The sequence below is a fragment of the Choristoneura fumiferana genome, chromosome 7, assembly GCF_025370935.1.
Source record: "Choristoneura fumiferana chromosome 7, NRCan_CFum_1, whole genome shotgun sequence".
In the NCBI taxonomy this organism is placed as follows: Eukaryota; Metazoa; Arthropoda; class Insecta; order Lepidoptera; family Tortricidae; genus Choristoneura; species Choristoneura fumiferana.
Window position 1 is genome coordinate 13,955,351 of NC_133478.1, and position 23,297 is coordinate 13,978,647.

Below are 23,297 nucleotides of genomic sequence, written 5' to 3' on the forward strand. Positions count from 1 at the left end.
ATCTTTGAAGAAAATGGCATGAAAAATTGTGTTAGTATTGTTAATTGGATAAAAGTTTTACATGTAACCTTAACTTTTACAAAATAGTTGGTTTCTGGATAAAACTTAGATAATAAAACAATAATGATATGATACCTATAAGCAACCTCCTTCATTCGATTTCATTTTATTAAACTATTGTTGTTGGTTAGTAAGCAAAGAGTATTAGTTTGGTATTAGTGTTAGTAAGTGACAGCAAGAAAACGTCAGAAAATTGTAGCTCGCTGGAACAAAAAATGTGAAAAACACAAAACAATTTAAATGCAAAACTTAATATTTTTAGGCAAAATAAATTAAATCTGGGGTGGGAAAACTAATGCACGTACGTAGAGTTCAAATTTGTTTGTGTGCTGCACTTTGTTGTATTGCTTTTTCACCTCGCTCGATAATTTGCTATAGCTCTTGCTCGCTCTAGCAGCAGCACTCAGCTGGTAGCGTCATTGACCCCTTTCATCCCCACTACGGCTAGTCAATACCTCGGTCGGCTGTGCCGTATCGTGTCGTGTACACAAACGTGTCTAGTGTGCGTGCGGCATGCGCCGAGCCTGCCGCCTTTTCTATAAAAAAAGGCTATTGATGTAAACAGCGTTGAACTGTTGTCATTCTGTTTCAGTGCGTTTTCAAGATCGTATGGGATTCTTATTAGACGCAATATAAAAATGTGAACAGCTGATCACAGCCGAATACCAATACATGTAGTTCAACCATCAGTTTCGATGAAGTGTTGAAAATCTTTGTTTACATAACAGTGGTTTTTGTTGTACCATCGGAGTTATTGGTGGAAAACAACTATAATGTAATTTAGATGTAATTTGACAAATCCATGGTACTGTGTTTCAAGATATATTTTGGATTTTAAACAGCTGCTGCTCTGGTAAGGGTAAGTATACACATGGTTTTGTTTCTGTTTTTATTGTGGTGTTGTGAGGTGACTCATGGAACACCTAGTTAGTTATAAAGGTTGAACACGTGCGTAGATATAGCTTTTTATTTTTCTGTATCCCACGTTGCTGTATAATAGAATTGGCCAGTACAAACCAGTTTCACGTCGATGCTTGGTAGTGGCGTTGCCAGTAAAACAACTTCCTTGTTCTAGGCAACTAGGTAGGTAAGTAACGTATGTACTTACATGATACAACTTAAGTATGTAATGTACATGATAGCACCAGTTGTAGTACTTATCATGATAAAAAAAATAGTTTTCCCATCATAATCTATCTAATTTTAAAGGTACCTACCTACGGAACCTACCTTTATTGAAGGAACAAATCTTGTGTACCTATTTATTTTGGGGATCTCTAATCTCTGAAATGGCTTGAGACTTTTTAACCTGGATTGTAGTCATTAATAAATATAATGTCAATTTATTACAATACCTACTAATAAAATGATGAAACCTTTCAAATCTATTCGAACAAGTACTCGAATCTAGTCTGGCCTGGGGCATTTCAATTATTTACTAATTTTACTTAATTTGTGCATTTGTATATAGCCTACCTGCAATTTTGCCTTCCTTGAAATTGGCATGAACATATTGATTGTAGTTATAATTCATTTATTAATTAAACATTCCAAGCGTATCTTAATCAACAGAGCAGAGCTTCATATTTAACCGTGACCCAGTTACCGAAGCCTTAGTCCGCTTTTTCGGCGGTAACCATAAAAATAGAAAAAAAACCTATGTACAAGAAATCGGTGAAAATGTTTGAACGTCGAGTTCCCGCTCATTTCGACACCGCTGCTGCGTTCAGAAATAGTGCGTCCTTGCGAACGCAGCCGCGAGAAATTAAAACTGCCAAGCTGCCAGTTACGTTTATAAGAAGGTTAATTAATTTTAACTAGTAGCTATGGAGTAATTGAGTTAAATTTTTACATACAACTCGTATACTTAGACCAATCAAAAGCCCACGGCAAATTTTAAGAATATTGGTTAAAATATTGGTCCTTCGAACGATTAACGCATTGATGTCACTTGAATTATGAAGGCGGATAGATAGGTATAACAGGATACGAAGATAATGGTAAGCGCGCATTAAAAGTTACGACCGCAAAAACTCAATTTAGTCAATTAAATGGGACCTTGTACGTATTAATATACCTATTACCAGAAAACTTTAAAGTCACTGTATTATGATTCTCCGAAAATCACTGCGCACCTCGACAACTGCGCAGTTATTCATTATTATCTCGCGATAGGTTTTGCAAACAGTTTTTTGTCCGCCATTGGATGTCACTAAGGACAGAGACGGTCACGCGTCGACAATTTGCGGCTATTATGTTCTACTTAATGAGTTTTTTGGTACAAACTATTGTTTAGGCGTGTTATGGTGCTTTATTATGGCCGAGCTATGTTGTGGGAGGTCTTTATATAATGTTAACCGATGAGGATGCAGATAATTCTGATGCATCTCTTTATACATAATCGCTTCTTAAACTTACGTAATTTAACATCAATGTTACCATTTAACTTTTGTAAAATTGGCTCCAAATGTAGCAAAATGTGTGGAAAAATAACTATAAAAAAGTTGCTAAAATGTACGAGTAATCTATTATAAAAAACAAGCGGCTGATTTAGTACTACCAAAAAAGTGAAGACTAGGGTTAACTGCTACAAGCCCCGAGTTAACGGCTACCCCAGGGCTAAGTATAGTGTCGAAATTTAAGTACTTATGGATCTATCATCCTCATCCCTGACCCAATGTTAACCGTTTAAATTTTTAACTCTGGGCACTCCAAGCACCTCTGGCTGCATTGCAGTGACAGCATTGATAAATATTCTAACTTTGATATTTACCTTTGCCAGTATGGACAACACATGGTGTAATGCGATGGTAGTCTTTTGAAGGAGTCGTCAGCAAAAAAACCCTTATAGGTACGATTTCTAAGGAAAATTTCATGATTGCCTCGGTAAAGCCTCTATAAGATCACAGACCACACGTAAATTAGACACACAGCCAGCAGCGGCGTGGCGCCGTAACAACTCAATTCCCACCGGTTGTCTAAATGACTAGTTTGGCAAAGGTTATGTACACTAACTGCGAGGTATTGCATCCAAAGAATACCTCAAATACATTTATAATTTCCCTTCCTGGGTGGTCTAACGAAAATATTCACTCTTCGCCACTAAGTCGGACAGCAACATCCAGAAACAAAAATTATATTTTTGGTAACAATTTTATTTATCTACATCAATTTCAAAACGATTTTCTTTATTATTAATCTGTTGAAATTTAGCAATGTCCGAGAAAAAGTGCAGCATCGTTCATACATAAGGGCCCAATGTAAACACTGGCATGTCCAATCGTAAATCATAAACTCCATTTCTGGAACTAACAATGAGTGCCCTCAACAGACTTCCAGTGGCTAGACGGCTGGTTCAGTCCCCTCTGGCAATTTCTCATGTCTCAACGACGGAGTGTGCCCCCTCACGATAGTGAATTATTTACCACATTGCAGAACTCGGATTCAAGCTATCTGTTCTGCGGATACCTACCTACTTGACTTTTGTATAGGATTTTCTCTCAGACAGCTTCTGCTACTGCACTTGGACTGTTTTTTTTTTTTTGTAGCAAATGACTCGATTAATAAGACATTTTTCCTGTCTTGCGGGATGTAGATCGCGAGGTCAGGATACATAGGTACAACTGCGTCGAAATATTGGGAGCTTATCATAAAATAATTGCGATCAGGTATATCCTGTAGAAAATATGTCTATTGCGGACAATGGCCAAAATATTTTTATGTTTTGTAAGAAAACTTCAAATCGTTGCAGACTTGTGACACAAAGGTTAAAGTTGTCAAACAGACCTTACGATACCGATTAGACTGCCGAGTCCGCCAAGAAGTCTGTCACAGAAACCACATTCATACATGAAATCAAACATACAATACAATACAATACAAATATTCTTTATTGCACACCATAAAGCAGTACAAAAAACATACGTTACCGTTTATCTCAAACAATGTAATACACTCGGAGACAAAGAAACATTTGACGGAGTTTCTACTAACGAAGTGAATCATATTTTGAAGCTGCGCTAAAGACTACCTCATAAGACGAACATCCGAACGTGCGGTTCGATCGATATGAGGTGCTTCGGTTTTTAACAAATAAACGAGTAGTATCTTAGTTGCTTTATGTAGAGCTTTGCAGTGCTAAACAATGGCTCCTCGTGCAGCACTTAATTTTATTAATCCCATTGTCTCGACAAAGATTTATCGCCCGAAGCATAAAGGTTATTCATACACTGTTGGAAGTTTTATTAATTACTAAATGAGACAATGCAGTGCTAATGCGAGTTAACTATCAATCCGTTGATAAATTAATCAATGGATTAATCTTCGAGTATCTTTTGACTGACCGGTTGAGTCAGGGTTGCTCAGGGGTTAATTTTAGGTTGCGATGTGTTATTACAGTATTCTAGTTATCGTTGCGTTAAACTTTGATCCTTATGGATTATCATTATCAGTCACTATTGGATTTAAACTTTACTCACCAATCTGTGTCAGAGATATGTTATTTTGAAATTGATTTATTCATTTATAATAAATAATATATCAATATACCTATATTCAAACAAAATTAAAACAAGATTCTGCTAAAATAGCTTCGACAGATCTGAATAAAATTTATATTCTACGACAGAATAAATGGTACTTCTGAATCTTGAAAAGGGACATTGAATATCCTTTGAAGATTGTTTTTCCAACATAATACTCACTAGATATAAAGTTGGACACGATTAAGTACTTTACCTCCACCAAGGCTGATGCTTATCCCTGAGCACTAGTCCTTGTCTGGCGAAGGATTTCTTCATCTTTTTATGATTTCTTCATTTTCTCAGTACTCAACGGCGGACTTACTAGATTTCAAGGGTCAGTAAATTGTGAAGTAGATTTTATCACATTGGCACCTAAATGGAAATTTAGATTCTATTAAAGGTGTGGTGTTTTTATATCTTATGTCCAAATCAACTTATCAGAATTTCTAAATATTTATGCACTAGGGACATAACTTTATATTAACCACAATAATTGGAAGCATGCGGCTCTACCAACAAATATGTACATTGCAATTGCATTCGCTGTGGCCTTGATTGATCTCGCTTTCGACAGCCTTCCTTAAGAACAGCTTGTTAATCTGTTGTTAGTTTAAAACAGTGTGTTATCAAATTTATCCGGAATATTTCAGGAGATACTGAGCATCAACAGATCTATTTTCTACATTAACCTCTCGTATTCGTCTCTTTTTAATTCTTCTGTTACTTACCTAAGTATGTATTGTTGATTTTATGTTATCTGGTCGTAATTTATTAATATTATAGTTATCTGCCAACTAAACTTATATTTAGCTACTATCTATTATTATCTTTTGTCAACTTTCTTATCGATAGAGTCATATTTTCGGATTACCAATGACGCAATTTTGGTGCTATCTAAATAATGGTGCGATTTGTTTTTGGTTGTGTTGATTGACATCTTAGTGTTTTTTGCGGTCTGCACTGCAACACAGCAATTATTGTATAGTTTTTCTGCCTTCATTTGATTATTGAAGTCAATAACTACGAATTACCACTTCGTATTTCCAGAAAAAAAGGAGTTGTCGTAGAAACTTACAACAAAAGTCGAAAAGTTTGGCATTGCCCTTGTATTGTAACAGGCAAAGTTCATCTACGTAAACTTGATGGCCTTGATGTGAAGCGAACTCACTCTATTCTATCGTTGCGTGTTGTGCTTATATTAATAACCTTTCTTATGTAGGTATTACATGTTAATAACTGTCCAATTTTGAGTCATCTTAAATTTGATTGAAGTTTTAATTCAACAAAAGTTTTTCACAATTGCTATAGTGATGAGGATTTGCACAACCGATGGACGAACATTACTCAATGGCCGCCGCAAATCGTGCAATAAAATTATACGCGCTGTTTCAAATCTGGAACGTTTAAATGTGTTGTATGACACATAGATATGTCCGTTATTCTCGTATGGCTTACAAAATTACTGCATCACGTAATAAAGCGGTTGAGAACATTCGCAATGTAAACATAATTTAACTTATTACGGTTATGCGTATGCGGATTTAACCTGCTGCTCTTTTTTGATCCCATTTGACCACTGTAATCACAAGGCCGGGAGTTTACGCGTAATATCATCCTTTATCTAATTAGATAAAGCGTTTGAACGGTCAATAAAAGTATTCAAGAAGAATACTTCTCTAATAATAATCGAATAGTTAGGTATGTATTTATTTTTGTACTAGCAAGTGTAATTAACATTACACAGTTGTGTACAACATGTGAGAGAAAGATTTATGTTTACTTATCCAGTGACTAATAAAAAATCAAACTAGATGCGAAATACCAGGAAGGATCTATCATTTTACATCGTTGATCGATTGTAATCGTCCTCGAATTAAATCGATATCTATTCTATTTATATTTGAGTAAAGAATATTTTCTTGCTCAGTTGAGAAAATATGTATAATAATATGATTTGGTCAATAGACGTAAATATTAAATCGATTGTAATCTCAAATCTTTGTGCGGCGACCTTGGCCTTAGCGGAAGTTAACGCGTAATAATCAATTTACTAGCCCGCTTTGGTTCGGCGGCAATTTAGCAAATATCACGAAAGCTTTTTGTATTAAGTACTTTTTATGACTCTCTTCGCACCGAGTGCGAATAATCAGTGAAAAACTACCTATACTTATATGGTGGAGTCTGATTAGGACCTCCGTTCCGTCTTTTTCTCTGGTTATTTAGAATGTAGAGTCAAAACTTTGTTCGACAACACAACCTGATCCAAAAACACAACCCTGACCTATCACAGGGCGAAAAGGTCACACCACGTGTAATATGTAATAAGCATAATAACGCCATCAAGGTCCCTGCAACGCGTGCACTTAATAACTTAGATTACAATCTCTAATGTAATCAAACGAAAAAGTTACGTTCACACTTGAGTGGACAAAGGACATTAGCGGCTGGCCAAATTACAGATAAGTGTTAGAATAATGATGGTCGCTGATTCATATAAATAACTCCTTGTCACGCTTATTGCCATGGAAATCGCAATCATTTTGTGCACGTATCACAAATCGCAAAAAAAAATCAAAATATGTGATGTTATTCATGGAGAGCCTCAGTGTAGGTAAAACTCACCCTTTTAGATACTCGATCGGTGTACACTTCATTCAACTAACTTATTGGAATCCAAGAAATCGTCTAGTATTTACTGAGATATTTACTTACCAATACTTAGTTTTATTTGTTTATTTATTTACTTTATTTATTTATTTCTGAGTTTAGATTCACACTTGCCCGATTGATTGATCGATCGTTGCTATTGATTGATAAAAGGAAGAAATCAGTGGCGTTCGCTGTAAAATACATTACGAATCTGTCTTCGCATAGCTTTACGAAGGAATGATGGTGCGCCATTTTTAAACATCTAAAAACTGAATAGAGATTATCAAACGTACTTACAAAATTTCGCGAGAACCAGTTAAAAATGCGACCTGTAGCAGAACAGGCAGCCAGACAGGAACGGAAACGTTTCGCTCGCCCTTTCTGCTCGCACAAGCAATGTAAAAAGAGTACAAAATATAGCCCATTCTATTATGCCATCAGAATAAGTCACGACCGGAACACAATAAATTTAACTGCATGAGTAAAAGCATAATGCACTCAGCCTCGGATGCAAACACGGCGCGACCTTATCTCCCGATGCTGTTGAGCAACACCCCTTCTAATTTAGCTCACGTCGAACGTCAATGTTGCCAACCTTTCTTCAGATCAAAGAACGCCGTAGCCTTTTATAAAAACTACAAAACCCCCAACAATGTATTTATCTAATCTGATTCATCACTTGTAAAAAGTAAGATCATGTTTCTGCTCTATATTTGGACAGGCTGTATTTTTCTGGGATCACCGCTTTCATATCATTAAAAAGGAGGTACTTATGTTAGAAGCAACATGAATATCGCTAAAGTACCTAGATAAGGTAATTGAAGCCACAAAGACCACTAACACTTTTAAGTTACAGTTCGCAAGTTTTGCTACACTTTATTTCTGATCTGATTAGCTGATAACTATCCCACCGAAACTGCTACCAAATGCAAAATAGTTTGTATAAACATAAACGCGATTCGTTTGAAAACATGAGATACACACTGAAAAGTTTTTTTTTTTAATACTTTTTCACAATCCATTGTCTACATACGATAAGAATGAAAATAGTTTTCTATGCATATTTAATTGACATCAGTAATTAATGTATGTATCTACATAGACGATGTAATGCCGCGATTTCTGACACCTGCAGGGTATCATTTCGACACGCATCCGCACGGTTGGTCAAGCATCATGCTATATCAATGCCTATTTGACCGGCTAATAGGTAATTTACAATTAATAACGATATGCTTGCAGTTATAACCTGTTGAGACGCGGTGAAGGAAAACATCGTGAGGAAACCTGCACAAACCTGCGAAGCGATTCAATGGTGCGTGCGAAGTTCCCAATCCGCACTGGGCCCGCGTGGGAACTATGGCCCAAGCCCTCTTGTTCTGAGAGGAGGCCTGTGCCCAGCAGTGGGACGTATATAGGCTGGGATGATGATGATGATATTCCGTGTTGAAGTCTTAAACATATTATTAAGTACCTTTTAAAGATGATGCAACGTACTGAAAGCAATATGAATTGCTAGTTGGTTTCGTAAAGATCGTTCAATAGCGGGAGTTTATTAGAAACAATTGCATGGCGATATTTGTGTATTAAAATGATTGAAATATATACTGAACTAACCCTATAATTCGCGCGACATGAATGAGGTAACGATTGCATTTGGAAGCGGTCCAGTAAATTGAATTCAGTTGTTTGTTGTTTGGCGCCTCGACTCTCTCTTGTTGTTGAGCTGCCGCGGTGCTCGCAGTTTCAGGCGCGCTTTATTAAATTTATAATGTTATCTCTCGGATGAAAAAGACACAATAAAATCCCATACCTTGACGTCTTGGAAGTAGGTATTGTATGGACGTTGGTTGAACTCTGTTGAACTGCAATTTATGACGGATCTCGGTGGAATGGAAACTGATTCATGATCTGTCGTATTATCTGTAATTTATTTTTAGTAGATATTTAAAACAAACCAAGTTATACAAATACGAATTTTACGAGTCTATCTAATTTCTGTTACCTTGGTAAGTACATAATGAATATCTCGGCATCTCGATCAGTATTAATGCAACGCTTGATCTCTGACTTGCATCGTTTGACATCGCACGTGCGCCTTTGAACGGCAAATTCCCGTTTGTTTCCCTTTAAGTTTATCTTCATCTTACGAGACAGTAACATATTCAAGACGTATCTTTATATGGTTCATCTTTATGATATTAAGAGACGTGTAGTTTATTGTAGATGCTTGTCAAATATGACAAACATATCTAAAACCTTCCGACACAAAGATTCCTTCTCTGTTGCCAACTGAGCCATCTGCACTTCACGAACCCAGTTACTGATAAATACCGTGACATTGTGTTCATTCCATAATTTATTTGCAGGTAGAAAAATACCAAAATGCCGTCGCTTTTAGAAGCTCTGGAGCGGAAGTACGGCGCGAAGGGAGAAGTTAATCCGTGTATAGACAATCTGTCGGTGGCCATATTTGTCCCGAAGAGATCACCGAGGCTCAGCGTGCCCACTCTGCTGGTGCTGAATGACTGCGACATCGACTGCGCCGGCGACGCCTGTGTGCTGGCCGATAAGTGCGCAGATGTCGTTGAGCTGGATATAGCTAATAATAAGCTTACGGAATGGGAAGAGGTACGTTATACTTTAAAGAGATCTAAGCGTGCTTTATGTATAATGTAAATGCCATTTCGGACAAAGTTGATGCAATATTCGCATAGTTTTTGAAAATATTAGTAACTTAATCAATGAGCGCCACAAACTGATCTTGATCTTATCACTATTAGAGATATGGAATCGAGTAAATGATATCAATATTAAAATCCGAGGAATGGTAATTAAGTTAAGGATTTGGTTTCGATTAATTTAACATTTTGTTGTTAGGTCTTCGCAATATTGGAGCAGACGCCACGAGTACGCTTCTTAAACTTGAGCTTCAACCGTCTTTCGGCGCAAATCCAAGCCGCCCAAGCGTTAAACCCTCGGTGGGATAGTCTCTGCAATCTCGTGCTTAATTCGACTTATGTCGGCTGGCCTAATGTCTACTCTCTGCTCAAGGCTCTGCCAGCTCTCGAAGAGCTGCATCTGAGTCTTAATGACTACTCTTACGTAGACTTGAGTGGCCAAGAGGTCGACGAAAAAGACAGATGCGAAGTCTGCTCACGACTCAATGCACCGGACTCCTTCGAACCAGTGCACGAGACATTAAAGAAGCTCCACTTCTCCGGAAACCCTATCAACAGCTGGCGAGAGATATCTAAATTGGGATACGCCTTTCCTAATCTAGAAACGCTATTAGTTAACGATTGTCCCGTCAACACGCTGGAACCCGATCCCTGCGAGAAATGCGGCGACGGCAACGGCAACAAGAAGAGCCACGACGCGTTCCCGTGAGTGAATCTAAATCCTAATCAATGCTCTAATCGCCGCACAATTACCATTCACATTAACATTGACCTATAGTGAACCTACAAAGTACAATTTAAGTGTGCTCAATTTAAACGTGACCTTAAATTTTAAAACCGTTTAATGTTCCAGACGCTTGCGGTTCCTGAATTTGAACAACACCGGCCTAGCGACGTGGGATGAAGTGGATCGACTAGCGCAGTTTCCCTCTCTGAAGAGTTTACGAGTGCAAGTAAGTGAATTAGCTCTTATGACATCGTTTAGAAACTTTATTAGCCAATCACTGTGCCAATTCGCGGTTCGACCGCATTAAATCGCTGTTGGTATTACCCCTCCGAATATAAAGTTCCTGGTATCGATCTGTCTTCGTCGCGCTCTGAAGTGTCGTAATTTGTTCGTATTGCATCCCTCGGGAGCGGACTATCGGCAATGCAGGTGAAGGTCTTCCGGATTTAGTAGTGGCCCACTTTACGCCTTACGCAACGCCCCGGACTCAAGTCCCGGCAGCCGGCACGCGTAATTTCAACACGTCGAGATTTGTTTGACGTGCATGATACAGGAATGATTCCCCTATAATAATCGACCTTGGTTTTTGTTCCCCGTTTTTAGTGTCTATTTTTATGATTAAAACCGTAAACTAAACCCGAGTATTTCCATGAAATCATACACTGAATCCTTTGTGTAAATCGGAATTACGGATTGCGACAGCACATGTTGTTGCTAACTTCTACGCATAAATTGTGTTATAAAAAGGTGATGCGCACATTCAGTTGTCAATTGTTGCTGTTTAATTAACTATGCCTGTTAACTCCGTACAACATGCTTTTGTCAAGGTCGACCAATCAAATAGCGGAACAGCTCTGCCCCCTGTACCACAAAAGTTACAAGTTGCTACAATTCTACAAAATTGTTAAGTTTCACTTAGTAAAATGTAATAATTTTGTAGAATTGTAGCACAACTTTTCTGGTACATTATATACTGGTACATTATATACCCAGTATATATGAACAACCAATTTGGGCTATCCTTTATTCAAAGTCAAGACCCCCATACGCATCAAAATTGAATCCTATTTAAGACTAAGTATACAAGAGTCGTCCAATGATCAAAGTACTGCTTTGTGACCGTCACGCAACGAAGAATGTGAAAGTATAGCTAAACGTTAGTATTCCGAAGTAAGTATATGGTTTTACTTCGTCGTTGCAGCGTAGTAGGTAAGTCGTGATGTCACACAATTGACGTAGTTATGAAACGACGCGCTTTGTTTGATGTGTAACTTGTGTAACGCGCAGTTTACGTGATTATTGATTGTAATAATAGTAATAAATAAAGAACGCAGACGTAGGCCTGTTTTGGGTATAGTACTTATGTACCGTTTATTCGTCTAGTAGGTACCTATTCTTGTAAATGTAAAAACTTGAAGTAACTAATAAGCAGAAAGCTTTAAAGAAGATTATTTTATTACCTATGCACTTTTTTTTATATTCTTTGTCGTTTTGATAAATAATTATTTATTTATTTATCGAATGGCTTACAAATTACACTCAAATCATAACTTAAATTTACATTTCCTAAGGTTAATCTTTATGATGGCATTAATAAACTATTTATTGATTCTTGCACTCCCCTCATCTCTGAATGACCAGCCCAATGTTTTAGGTAGGTTCGTAAGTGTATTTGTCAAATAATAATGATCATATATCCAAGAAAAAGGGACTGAATCAATGACTCATAACTAAAATAACCGTGGTTACCGGCCAATCGCTCTTCGCCGCCATTTTACCTGCAGATCGACCTTTTGTGACCTCTTTCTTGAACTCCTCCGACCATAAACAAGATAAGATTTAGGGGGCTGTTTCACCATCCATTGATTAGTGTTAACTGACGGTTAAATGTGATGCCGTCTCTATTTGTTTTGTTCGAACAGACGGAGACACTAATCAATGGATCGTGAAACAGCCCCTTACTCTTCCGCAATAGTTACCAGTGACAATTTCCAATTTTTGCAAACCGGAATAACAAAAATGGCTAATTGTTAATCGGATAGATTAAGCGTTAGTCTTAAATATTAAGGGGCTGTTTCACCATCCATTGATTAGTGTTAACTGGCGTTTAGGTGTGATGCCGTCTCTATTTGTTTTGTTCGAATAGACGGAGACGGCATCACATTTAACCGTCGGTTAACGCTAATCAATGGATGGTGAAACAGCCCCTAAGTCTTTTAGTTGGAAGGCAATTCTATTTTGCAAAGCATTACCTTTAGAAGATAATAAAATCAGCAGTCTAGTTACAAAACCGAGTACAATTAAGTATACGTATGGACTACTATGAAAAAATGATATCTTTTATGAGTAATAACAAGTTATGTTCTTGCTGTGTTTGTTTATGAACGTGTGTTACTCGTATTTGTTATGAAATGATTCTTCAACTTCATAACACGTTTTTGGTGTTCAAATTTGTAATTATCTGTTTAAAGATAAACTTGAGCGTTTCACTTCACCGAATATAACCTTTTTAAAGGGCAATAAATCCTTTTAGCGAAGGTGACCCATTCCTAAATGACATTGGCCACATGCACTGCGCAAAAAATATTATTTTTGAATTGGAAAATTACTCGAACCGACAAGTGTGTAGCTTGTGAATCATATGGGACAAGTTAACGGTCGTTTTGTATTACCTTCGCCTACGCCTTTTGCGTTCTGACTCTGACTGACTCTTTGTTTGATTGAACATAACATGTACAAGACAAATTTTGCCAATTTCGTGGTGTTAAATCCTCGTAAGATCTCAGAATTTATGTGCCCTACTTTTGAAAAATTATAACGTTTTAAAAAACTATCCTATATAAATATGCGTATGCATTATTAACAGTTAAAATAACCAATATTCTGTATGAATAAATAATTAACGGCTCATGTCATATTCATATCGTATCATTTCTAACAGAGTGATTTCACTTTCATTTGGGCTCTGATCTGTGAAACCTAGGTGAAACAATCCATCTTCAATTAACAGAATTAAGAATGTCTTACTTAACATTCTTTTGAGATTGAGAGATTTTCTTGAAATTTTTTATTTTATTATTATTATTTAGTTCATTGATATGGACCTCCGCAAAGTAAAAACGCCTGAGTCAATAAATTATTTAAAAGGACTAATAAGTAAATTCAGAATAACCTAACCAAATTGATACCTATTTGAATAATTATAGCTGGAAAAATCCTACTAATATTATAAACGCGATTAAAATATAAATTACTGAGGAACTATTTATTAAGTTATTTATTATAAAACGGATGTAAGTAATATAAATCGAGCCGGTTTTTAAATTGTTAGTTCTTTAATGAACTCAAAGATTCTATTTTTGCAATAAAACGATTCATTCATTTCCCGTTGTAAAGAAAATGTAACATCAGCATGAGAGAAAATTATAATTAAGTAAGTAGGTTGAAACGTTTAAATCTTTCCCGATCGAAATCGAATACCTTTATCCATACTATTATTATAAATGCGAAAGTGTGTGTTTGTATGTTTGTGTGTATGCCCGACGTCACGTCGAAGCGGAGCGACGGATCGACGTGATTTTTGGCATAGAGATAGTTTATGAGCCAGAGAGTGACATAGGCTACTTTTTATCCCGGAAATATGCACAGTTCCCGAGACGAGGGAACAGCACGCGATAACCGAATTCCACGCGGGCGAAGGCGCGGGCAAAGGCTAGTTCTTTATATATTTTGCTCGCGACTTCAACTGCAAGGAATTCATTTGACATTCTTTCGCGGGAACTATAGAATTTTCTGGGATTAAATCTATTCATGTCCTTCCCAGGGTCTCAAACTATCTCCATACCTACTAAGTTTATTTTAAATCGGTTCAGCGGTTTAGGCGTGAAGAGAAGAGCGAAGGCTAAGCTATTTAGGCTCGAACCTACGTCTCGTTAAGCTTGATTATTTAAAAAAAAAACAATGTTAAGTAAGTAGGTGGTCTACCTAGAACCTAAGAGTTTACGAGGCAAAAAGGGAGACGTCTGTACTACAGTTATGAAGCACAGCATAATAGTCGGTTCGCCCTTTGTTTGAATTAAAACACGTGCAATACGATCGTGCAGTCGCACTCGCACCGTGTCGTGTCGTGGCCCGTACACACCTACCTTTACATGACCGCTATGACTATTTTATACCGTTTCTAGGACACCCCAGCTACACTATTTCAGAGTATAGCGGAGGTACCTACTTGGGCGAGCTCGGGGTAAAACTCGAAAACACGCGTTTTATAGCGGATATAATGCATCCATCTCATTCAAGGGTCTACATACTTGTTAGAAATTTGCGCTAAGTATGTCCGCGACAAAACCTAGCGTGCCCTGGCTACCTTAATTAAGGATGAGGAGACCACTACCGAACCGAACATTGCTCCAATTATATTGGCATTGGGATAATCAAGATTCTATTAATAAGGCCTAAGGTTATTGAATTTCATCGATGCGCGATGACCGATGAGTCTGTCTCAGTAACGTCAAACGAAGTAAGGTGGAAGATGGGTCGACTGGATCTGTGACATTGCTGATATTTGAAAGGAAGGCAGCGAATTATTAACTTCACTGTGATGTTGCACTGCGCACTATAAAATCGTTTGACTCACTGGAATCATCTAAATAAATTGGGCTACTCTCTCCCTCGTTTAGTAAAGTACTTAGTGGTGTTAGTGAAGTTCATCCACAGCTTTGACTTGTTATACCAGTAGAACAAGAGGTTGAAGCGTTACATCGTGGAACTTACATAGATGGCCAAATCGTACTCTTGCCTTAAAAAAAAACCTAAATTTGATTTAGTATGTTTATGTCGACCAATCGCGTTTTCCGACACCGTTTTCATTTGATTGGCAGGATAAAGAGGGGACGGATGTGAACGTGGGTGTCACAAGTAGGTCGACTGCATTGTCCGCATGCAATATTGCAGCTGCATTAGCCTTAGGTTAGCTTTAGCTTAGCTGCGCCATTTCTATTCTGTCACGGAGAAAGGGAAACGTAATAATGGATGCAGGGTCTCGTCCGTGACCTCGCTCGGGGATTGTCGTAAAATATGGAGAACGTTTTTACTACATATGAAAACATGTGTTCTTATATGACTTTGGGGAATAAGGTTACAATACTAGAAGCTCTGTGAAGCAAAAGAAGGTTAAGAAGTGAGTTATCAGGGGTAATAAGAATAAACGTAAGCTTTTAAAGAAAATTTTACCTGTCTATTGGTTTTCTATAATTTTGTCTCTAGATAAGACAATACAATATAACCACAAGCGTATGAGAGTCTCGTAGTTTAAGGTAAATTTTTACTTCTTTAATGATCAACGAAGTTGATTAGGCAAACTGTTTATAAGTACATTTCACGACGATTTATGAAAGGCTTATAGGAAGAGATCTTATACGAAGTAATGGAATCTTACCTACTCGAAGGCTATTCAATGAATAAGGGTATCTGAAGGGCAATAAATATTTACCATCACGCAATGCTTTAGGCATAGTGATTTCCTTTAACAGTACCACTACCATGAGTTTAGTTTAAAGTGACCGTACTCGATAGCGACGGCGTAATTTATTTATATAGAGAATTGTACAGCGCCTCTATAAATAATTTACGCCGTCGCTATCGAGTACGGTCACTGTAAACTCATGGTAGTGGTACAGTTGTTTTTGTTACGAGCGTTATGACGCGCTTCTTGCTTAACTGAAGTCGCGTAAAGATACATAGAGAGGTAGGTCCATAAGTAAAGAAAGGGGCTCGGAAGATTTTAGCTTAAGGAAAACTGCTATGTTTTTATTTTTTATCCATGTTCTCCTTATGACAATGGCAGTGAAAGCTACAAAGTGGAATAAATTAATTTTCATCAATCAAGGCTAGAAGATAATCAAAACCACTAAATTGTCATCCTATCTGCATTTTTAACACACATATACTAAAAATTTTCAGCGTCCTAAACAGGACTGAAGGGAAGGACTATATTTATGCATCGTATCAATCCTGATTAAATATGTAGGTATGATAGTGAGTTGCCAAGGTGACGTGCTTATCGCGATGCTGTTGCACAATTAGTATTGTCTTCTACTAACGGCTAGCCGATTCACGCATTACATTATATACCTACCATCACGTATTTTCGCACGTGACTGACTAAGTTCGTTCTTACCTGTGCTTTTAATTGTAACTTGTTTCTTTGCTTTATCTTGCTCATCTTGCTTATCCTTGAATCTATAGTGGAAACGATGATCATAAGTATAATTTTTATCATTTTGTTCGCATGAAAGGACCGCTAAAAAGTGAACCGGAAAACCTATGTTAGGTAACCTATATTTATTAGTAACGTTTGCAATTTTTGAACAACTGTATTCACTAGGTTTTAAGTTAGATGGTTGAGATGGTTGGATTTTAGATCCCGTCACGATATATCGGAGTGAAGATACTTGAACTTTTACAACTCTACGTAGAGATTTCTTACTTCATCGCCTAGGCCAAGCAACGTAAAGTTCAAAAAGCAATTTAAATGTACGCAATGAAGTTATTACAAATACGGTAAAGCCAAATGATACCAATGCAAAGTGCACCCCCTATTGGCCAGTTTACATGGATGAGTGGAACCGTCTGTTTTCGACATTTTGATTGCACCGGACCTCGGACAGAAATCAATAACCGCAATTAACGATTCGGAACGGAACCGGCACGGGCTGGAACAGCACCGGTTTAAAAATAAATGTAGGTATATCATAATCTTGTATGTATTTTGGTAAAGTTATGTTATTGCGCAGATCCTTTTGGTAGGTCAGATTCCTTTTAACTGATCGCATCACAGAGTGAGCGAGTACTCAAATGCAGATAGGCAAAAACGGACCAATAAGTTATGATTGGCAATCGTATTTTGTATCTCGGATTTGGTTAGAGATTTAACTGTAAAATCTAAATTGCTCAAACTTCCACTTGGCACTAGAAGTTGAATTCTAAATTTGTTATCGAAACGGCCATAATAATAAAGGGCAGAATAACTGTATTCGCTCACTGACGCACGCAAAGGTTCCGTCTTCCGTTTTTAGTCAAAACCGGCGGGCAAGGCTGATCGCGCCGCGCCGAGCGCAACAAAGGAGGATTGCGGATATCGGTTATACCGGACTAGATTATTTATCTGCATTTTTGTATTTACGACCTCAACTATAAGAGGCTTTTAATCAGTGTTCAATAATTACACTAGACATCAGGCTTGAGTAGGACCAGCGAATCTTGGCAACATGAAACGGCGGCAAATTAAAAAGGATTGGCATTTCACAAATAAAAAATATCGGTCATTATACGTACAACATTGTAACAGGGGCACACAAGGGGCACACACAAAGCGTGCAAACATTCGTTATGTTGCGAAAATTATGTGAAAATTAATGAAAAGAGACAGCTCGGATTTTGTTCTTGAAAACATTGATTCTGTTTCATTCTGTCATATTCAAAATCTGATTCAATAAATTCAAAACCTAAAAATGATTTCATCAACTCAACAGCACTCATTATCACATACATTGACGAGGAATGATTTAAGTTCCTTTCCTGTTATTTTTAACCGACTTCAAAAAAGGAGGAGGTTCTGTTCCAAATTTCCAATGTTCGTATATTTTTTTTATGTATGTTCACCGATTACTCACTCAATTGTGGACCGATTTACAATTTTTTTTTTGTTCGGTGGAGTACTCTTCTGAGGTAGTCCCATTGTCACCAAGTCAAAATCTGATGATGGGATCCTAGGGAATCGATGGCAAACCTCAAATTTTATAGGCACACTTATGGCGATTTTGGCATTTTTAGCATTAAGATAAGCATTTATATTCAGAAAGTATCATTTGGTAAACTGGACCTGATGAAGAAGACCGTAGATGACCAATGGAACTCGTCAAAGCTAAGTAATACTCGCTCAACAAACGATCATGATTAATATACCTAGATAAGCGACTAAGCAGAAGCTTTACGTTAATGATTCTATCGAACTGATCTGAAGCTGAAGCCGGAAGGTATATAGGAAACGGAACTCTATTATAAAACAACGTAACTAAGCCGTGTCTGGACTTAATGGAATCGTTGTGAGACGTACTTTGGCTACGAATCACTAAAAAGTGAGAAATAAAGATTTTTTTTAACAAAAAAGTAAAACCGACTCCAAAATAAATAAAAAATAACAAAAAATTGAACCGACTACAAAACCCTTGAAAATATTTTTCTAGATAAATACCTGCAGGCTCGTGCTGAGTCACCGATTTCGAGCCAGTAGGTATTTACGTAGAAAAATATTTTCACGGGTTTTGTAGTCGGTTACATTTTTATTTTTTACTTTTTATTTTTTCATTTGTATTGATCTTGTTTAATCGAATTGACCAAGATTTACGTATTCGCGCGATTTGCTGTTCGCTGAACTACAGGTCCCTTAAGAGGTTTAATGCGCAATGCAAAGTTGGATTTGATAGCAAAGGCTGATTGCGGACAGAGCCCGAGCGCCTTACGAGCTTTTTTTGCCAAATCAATTTTTTGTGACTCATTAAGGTTCAATTGATTGCGGACTCGTACCCTGAGCGCCATTTTTTGTTATTGGACTTGACATTTCCTTTGCCATTTTTTCACTATTCGCGCGAAATGACCAAGCTTTTCATTTCCAATCAACATTTTTTTGTGTTTGAAGTTACAGGGTTGCCATTTCAACAGTGCTACTGAACTCGGCTACTCTTAGCAACAATGATTGCGGACAGAGCCCGAGCGCCTTGTATTGATTTTCCTTGAGATGAACCTATTCCAAGGAGTTCCGTTCCATTATGCTCGCTGCACAAGTACTTTACATGGATTTGCCAGAGAGCGATCCGCTAGTAAGTGAGTTTTTCACAATTTTTTTTTCAGGGTTGGCCGTTGTGGGAGCGCCTGGAGTCAACAGAGCACGAGCGACGGCTGCTATTGGTCGCCAGGTTACCGCGCGTCCGCACCCTGAACGGCGGAGGAAACGTGCCCGAGGAGGAGCGCGACTCCGCCGAGCGCGCCTTCATACGGTACTACATGGAGAAGCCAGAGAGCGATCGTCCTGATAGGTGAGTTTTTCATAATATTATAAAATCTGTTGCTGGAAAAAGGGGCTAAGAAGAAAGAGCAATTTGATGATGCTGGATGTATAGTTACCATACCACTGACTGTACAGGAATGAAATCGCAATTATAATTGGTCTTTAAGAAACAGCGGTGGGAACAATACATACGGCCCAGACGTAGGTATCAAATGAATCATGAAAATTAATCGCTACTTTGAAGCTCAAATGTGTAGAGAAAATTTTAACTAACTAATGGTATTATTTTCCGACTCCCGATTCGCTACAATATTTAATGAAAAATAACATAATCACATGTAAGTGGCGAATTATCGTTTGTCGTCGTGACATTCTAAGAGCGCGCGAGCGAGGCTTTTGTTCAACAGTGCAGTGGACGTCTTCGATGATAAACTTATAACAAATTCATTCGCATACTTTGCCTACTTTACACAGAATATTGAAAGAAATACATACATTATATTATTTATATATAGGTAACAGTTATGATTGTGTGTGGGCGGAAAACTTGCACTAAAATCGCGACCTAAATGACTAAAGCTGTATGCTAATGGGATCGAAACCTCTCGCAGCATGCAATCTGCGTTTATGAATATAAAGTAAACCGCGCATTAGGCGCAATGACGAAACGTCAAGGTTACAACAACTGACTATTTTGATTACGTGTGTCTAGTTAAAAATTTGTTTTAGTAACTAAATTCCTTTTACTTATGTAGAATGGGCCTACGATTACACAAGTGGCTTACTATCGTATTCAGTATATGCATATCGTTTAAGTATACATATATTCAGGGTTTCAAACCGATATATATACCATATATGCCGTATTATTTGTACCGGATTTAAACCTTAGTTCAATATAAATACCTACCGGTTAAAATAGCGTGGCAAACAAAACTGGAAAAAATTACAGTTCTACTATATAAGCCGATCTTGTGATGGATCCTGAGGGTTGTTATAATTAAAATCTTTGTAGGCTGTTAAAGCTGCCACGATATTCATTTTCAAATATTCGTATTCCAGGTACTGGGAGCTAGTGGGAGTCCACGGCAAGCTTGACCCCCTGGTCTCCGTGGACCTGCGGCCCGAGAAGCGAGTGCAGATCACCTTCACTTGTGGGGATAACAGCGAAGTGCGCACCGTCGACGTTTACCGGTAAGTCAATATCGATAACACCGCACCGATGCAAATCCAAGTGTAAATCACTGTTCTGAGGCCTTATTGTCGCACTCGGAACCACAATCGTTTTCACCATTTCTTACTGTCACACGGTATAAGATGAAGGTAGAAAGAGATGGTTAGACAATACTGCCTCTGTCTGTCGAGTGTATTAATGCCATTGTCACTAACATGTGCTAACATCGTCTGTTTTCGTCATAAATTTGTGACTTCACAATCACAAGATCCGAAATTCTTCCCCCTCAGATGTAACAATCAGTTTTTTTTCTTTTTCAGAACTGTAGCCGATCTCAAAACGCGACTTGAGCGTCTTGCCGGCTTCCCTGCGTCCAAGATGAGACTGTTCTACGTCGACCAAGAGCTAAGGGACACGCAGGTAAATTTCCCAGCTTGTTTTTAGCTTTTTTTATGAATGACACTTTGACATAAGATCCATCAGAGAAAGAAGATTCTGGTGTTAGTCACTATTTCAAACATTTTTTTGTATCATTTAGTAACTAGTAAAAGTAGGGATGGGAAAACTGCGGCCCGCGAAGGCTTGAAATCCGGCCCGCGACTATCAAACAATTTCGTATTGTTACAAAATTTCATTCTCATTGGCCAAATTAGTGTTTCAGAAAATACATATCATATTTTTATTTCAGTAAATAACAGCCAAAAATGCAACAACTTGGCCCACCATATATTTCGTTACTATATATTGGCACTCGAAGGAAAAAGTTTCCCCATCCCTGCTTAAGAGGGATCAATTGATTTTTGGTCTGTTAATTTGAATTTGTCACTTTAAGATAAATAAATACACATCTATTTAACTCCTTCACTGTTCAATTAGCGTTTCTCTAAACAAAATAAGCTTTCATTTGTTTTAAACTCGCCCACTGGATCGCGATCGCTGGTGTATAGGTACTAATAAAATTGCTCACTCTTAACCTGAAAGCTTCTATCACCGTCCTAATGATAATATTTTACGTTATAATCTAGTTTAATTGCATGCTTAACTCTATTAACACGCTATTTAATTTTAAAGATGTTTCAGGGTCCCGAGGAGATGAAATATCCGACCAAGCAGCTGTACTCGTACAACATCCGATCCGGTGACGAGATCATCATCGACTCAAAGTTGAAACACACAATCTCTTCAAACTCAACGGCATGAGATGCTGTTAACTGCCCATTTTCCATGCCTGCGATATTCTACAACTATAGACGCACATCTAAAACTTCCTGTTGCCATAAAGCGTCGGAAGCAGGCAGACACCAGAACAGATGAAACATCCATTTCATCTCAAAAGTTGGAAGCATTTCTGAACCATTTTGACAATTGGAAGCATAATATGTTTTTACACGAAATGCAACCAGCTTGAAATTATAGAAAGAAGTTTTTAAAACTGGTCTTATGCCATGTGGTATCAATTATTATTTTGCTAGTGAATTGCTGCATTATTTTTAAGCGTCTTGTTAGATTAACAAAGTGTTGTGTATTTTTTTAGTTCTTTTGTTAAGGAAATATTTTTCTTTGATGATTTCGGTAGTTTCACAAGATTACATTTAACTAAAACTTGAAACTGTTGTCACAAACCATGTAGTTTAGTGCTTGCTTATAAAGTAAAACTTATTTAATCGTTAGTTTCTTACAAATTTGATTTGTATTTCAACATATCGAGATAATATTAACAAAATATTTAAAATCAAAGTAAAAGTATGTACAATTTATTTAACACAAGTCGAACATTAATTAAAACAAAAAGCGACCACATCTCGACGAAATTTTAAATAAATATTGAAATTTATTTTGTGACAAATATTGGACTTGCGGTGAACTTGTATTAATTTGCGTTGAGCTACTGTGATATAAATTATAGATGTATTAAAATAACAGAATGAATATTGCATTGTATTATTTTTAACAATGTCTACTCTGAAGATCTAACTTTTTCTGATAATGAAAATTCATATTAAGTGTTTAACGAAACTTAAGGTACTGATACTAACTGCCATTTTACGAATGCCGTATTGGTACATTAAAAAACTATATCATAATCAAGTTATAAAATCATGTCCTAACTAAGATAGCATTTAACATCGAGCTCGAGAACACGATTTGCGTTACAGTTGTTAAATTTAGAAATTTGGTAAAATTGTCCTGTGATGCCCAGAGCTGCCAAAGACGTTAAATTGTTACAGTATCTTCAAATTCAATGTATACTAACTAGCATGCATGACTGAATCGAGCATGGCAGCCTTATAGTGATACATGTAATAACTTCGCTAAAATTGGTGTATCTTGTATCATAAGAAATATTTTAAATTGTCAACTTATGTCATAGTAATAAATGGAAAATAAATGAAATAATTGTAGCAGAGATTGTTTT

The 23,297-nt window shown here is 37.3% G+C and overlaps 1 protein-coding gene across 3 annotated transcripts; it reads left to right on the plus strand.

Moving 5' to 3' along the window:
* The first annotated feature begins 229 nt into the window (after positions 1-229).
* mlt (tubulin folding cofactor E like protein mlt) lies at positions 230-23,283 on the plus strand. Of its 3 annotated transcripts, XM_074090252.1 has the most exons (9): positions 230-361; positions 653-919; positions 9,602-9,863; positions 10,113-10,618; positions 10,767-10,866; positions 19,551-19,735; positions 20,770-20,901; positions 21,202-21,301; positions 21,953-23,283. In XM_074090252.1, exons 3-9 carry the CDS (start codon positions 9,618-9,620, stop codon positions 22,079-22,081), a joined length of 1,398 nt encoding a protein of 465 aa, XP_073946353.1. In that variant the 5' UTR covers positions 230-361; positions 653-919; positions 9,602-9,617; the 3' UTR covers positions 22,082-23,283. The 3 variants fall into 3 exon arrangements, with proteins under 3 accessions (XP_073946353.1, XP_073946352.1, XP_073946354.1); XM_074090251.1 differs by lacking the exon at positions 230-361 and having other exon boundaries at positions 521-919; XM_074090253.1 differs by lacking the exon at positions 230-361 and having other exon boundaries at positions 521-919; positions 21,962-23,283.
* The last annotated feature ends 14 nt before the right edge of the window (positions 23,284-23,297 follow it).

What these genes read in the sequence shown, in the direction of transcription:
- mlt (XM_074090252.1), top strand. Translation starts at nt 9,618, where the DNA reads ATGCCGTCGCTTTTAGAAGCTCTGGAGCGGAAGTACGGCGCGAAGGGA. An exon ending in TGAAGAGTTTACGAGTGCAA is followed by an intron (nt 10,867 to 19,550) that starts GTAAGTGAATTA and finishes TTTTTTTTTCAG; the next exon opens with GGTTGGCCGTTGTGGGAGCG. An exon ending in AAGAGCTAAGGGACACGCAG is followed by an intron (nt 21,302 to 21,952) that starts GTAAATTTCCCA and finishes TTAATTTTAAAG; the next exon opens with ATGTTTCAGGGTCCCGAGGA.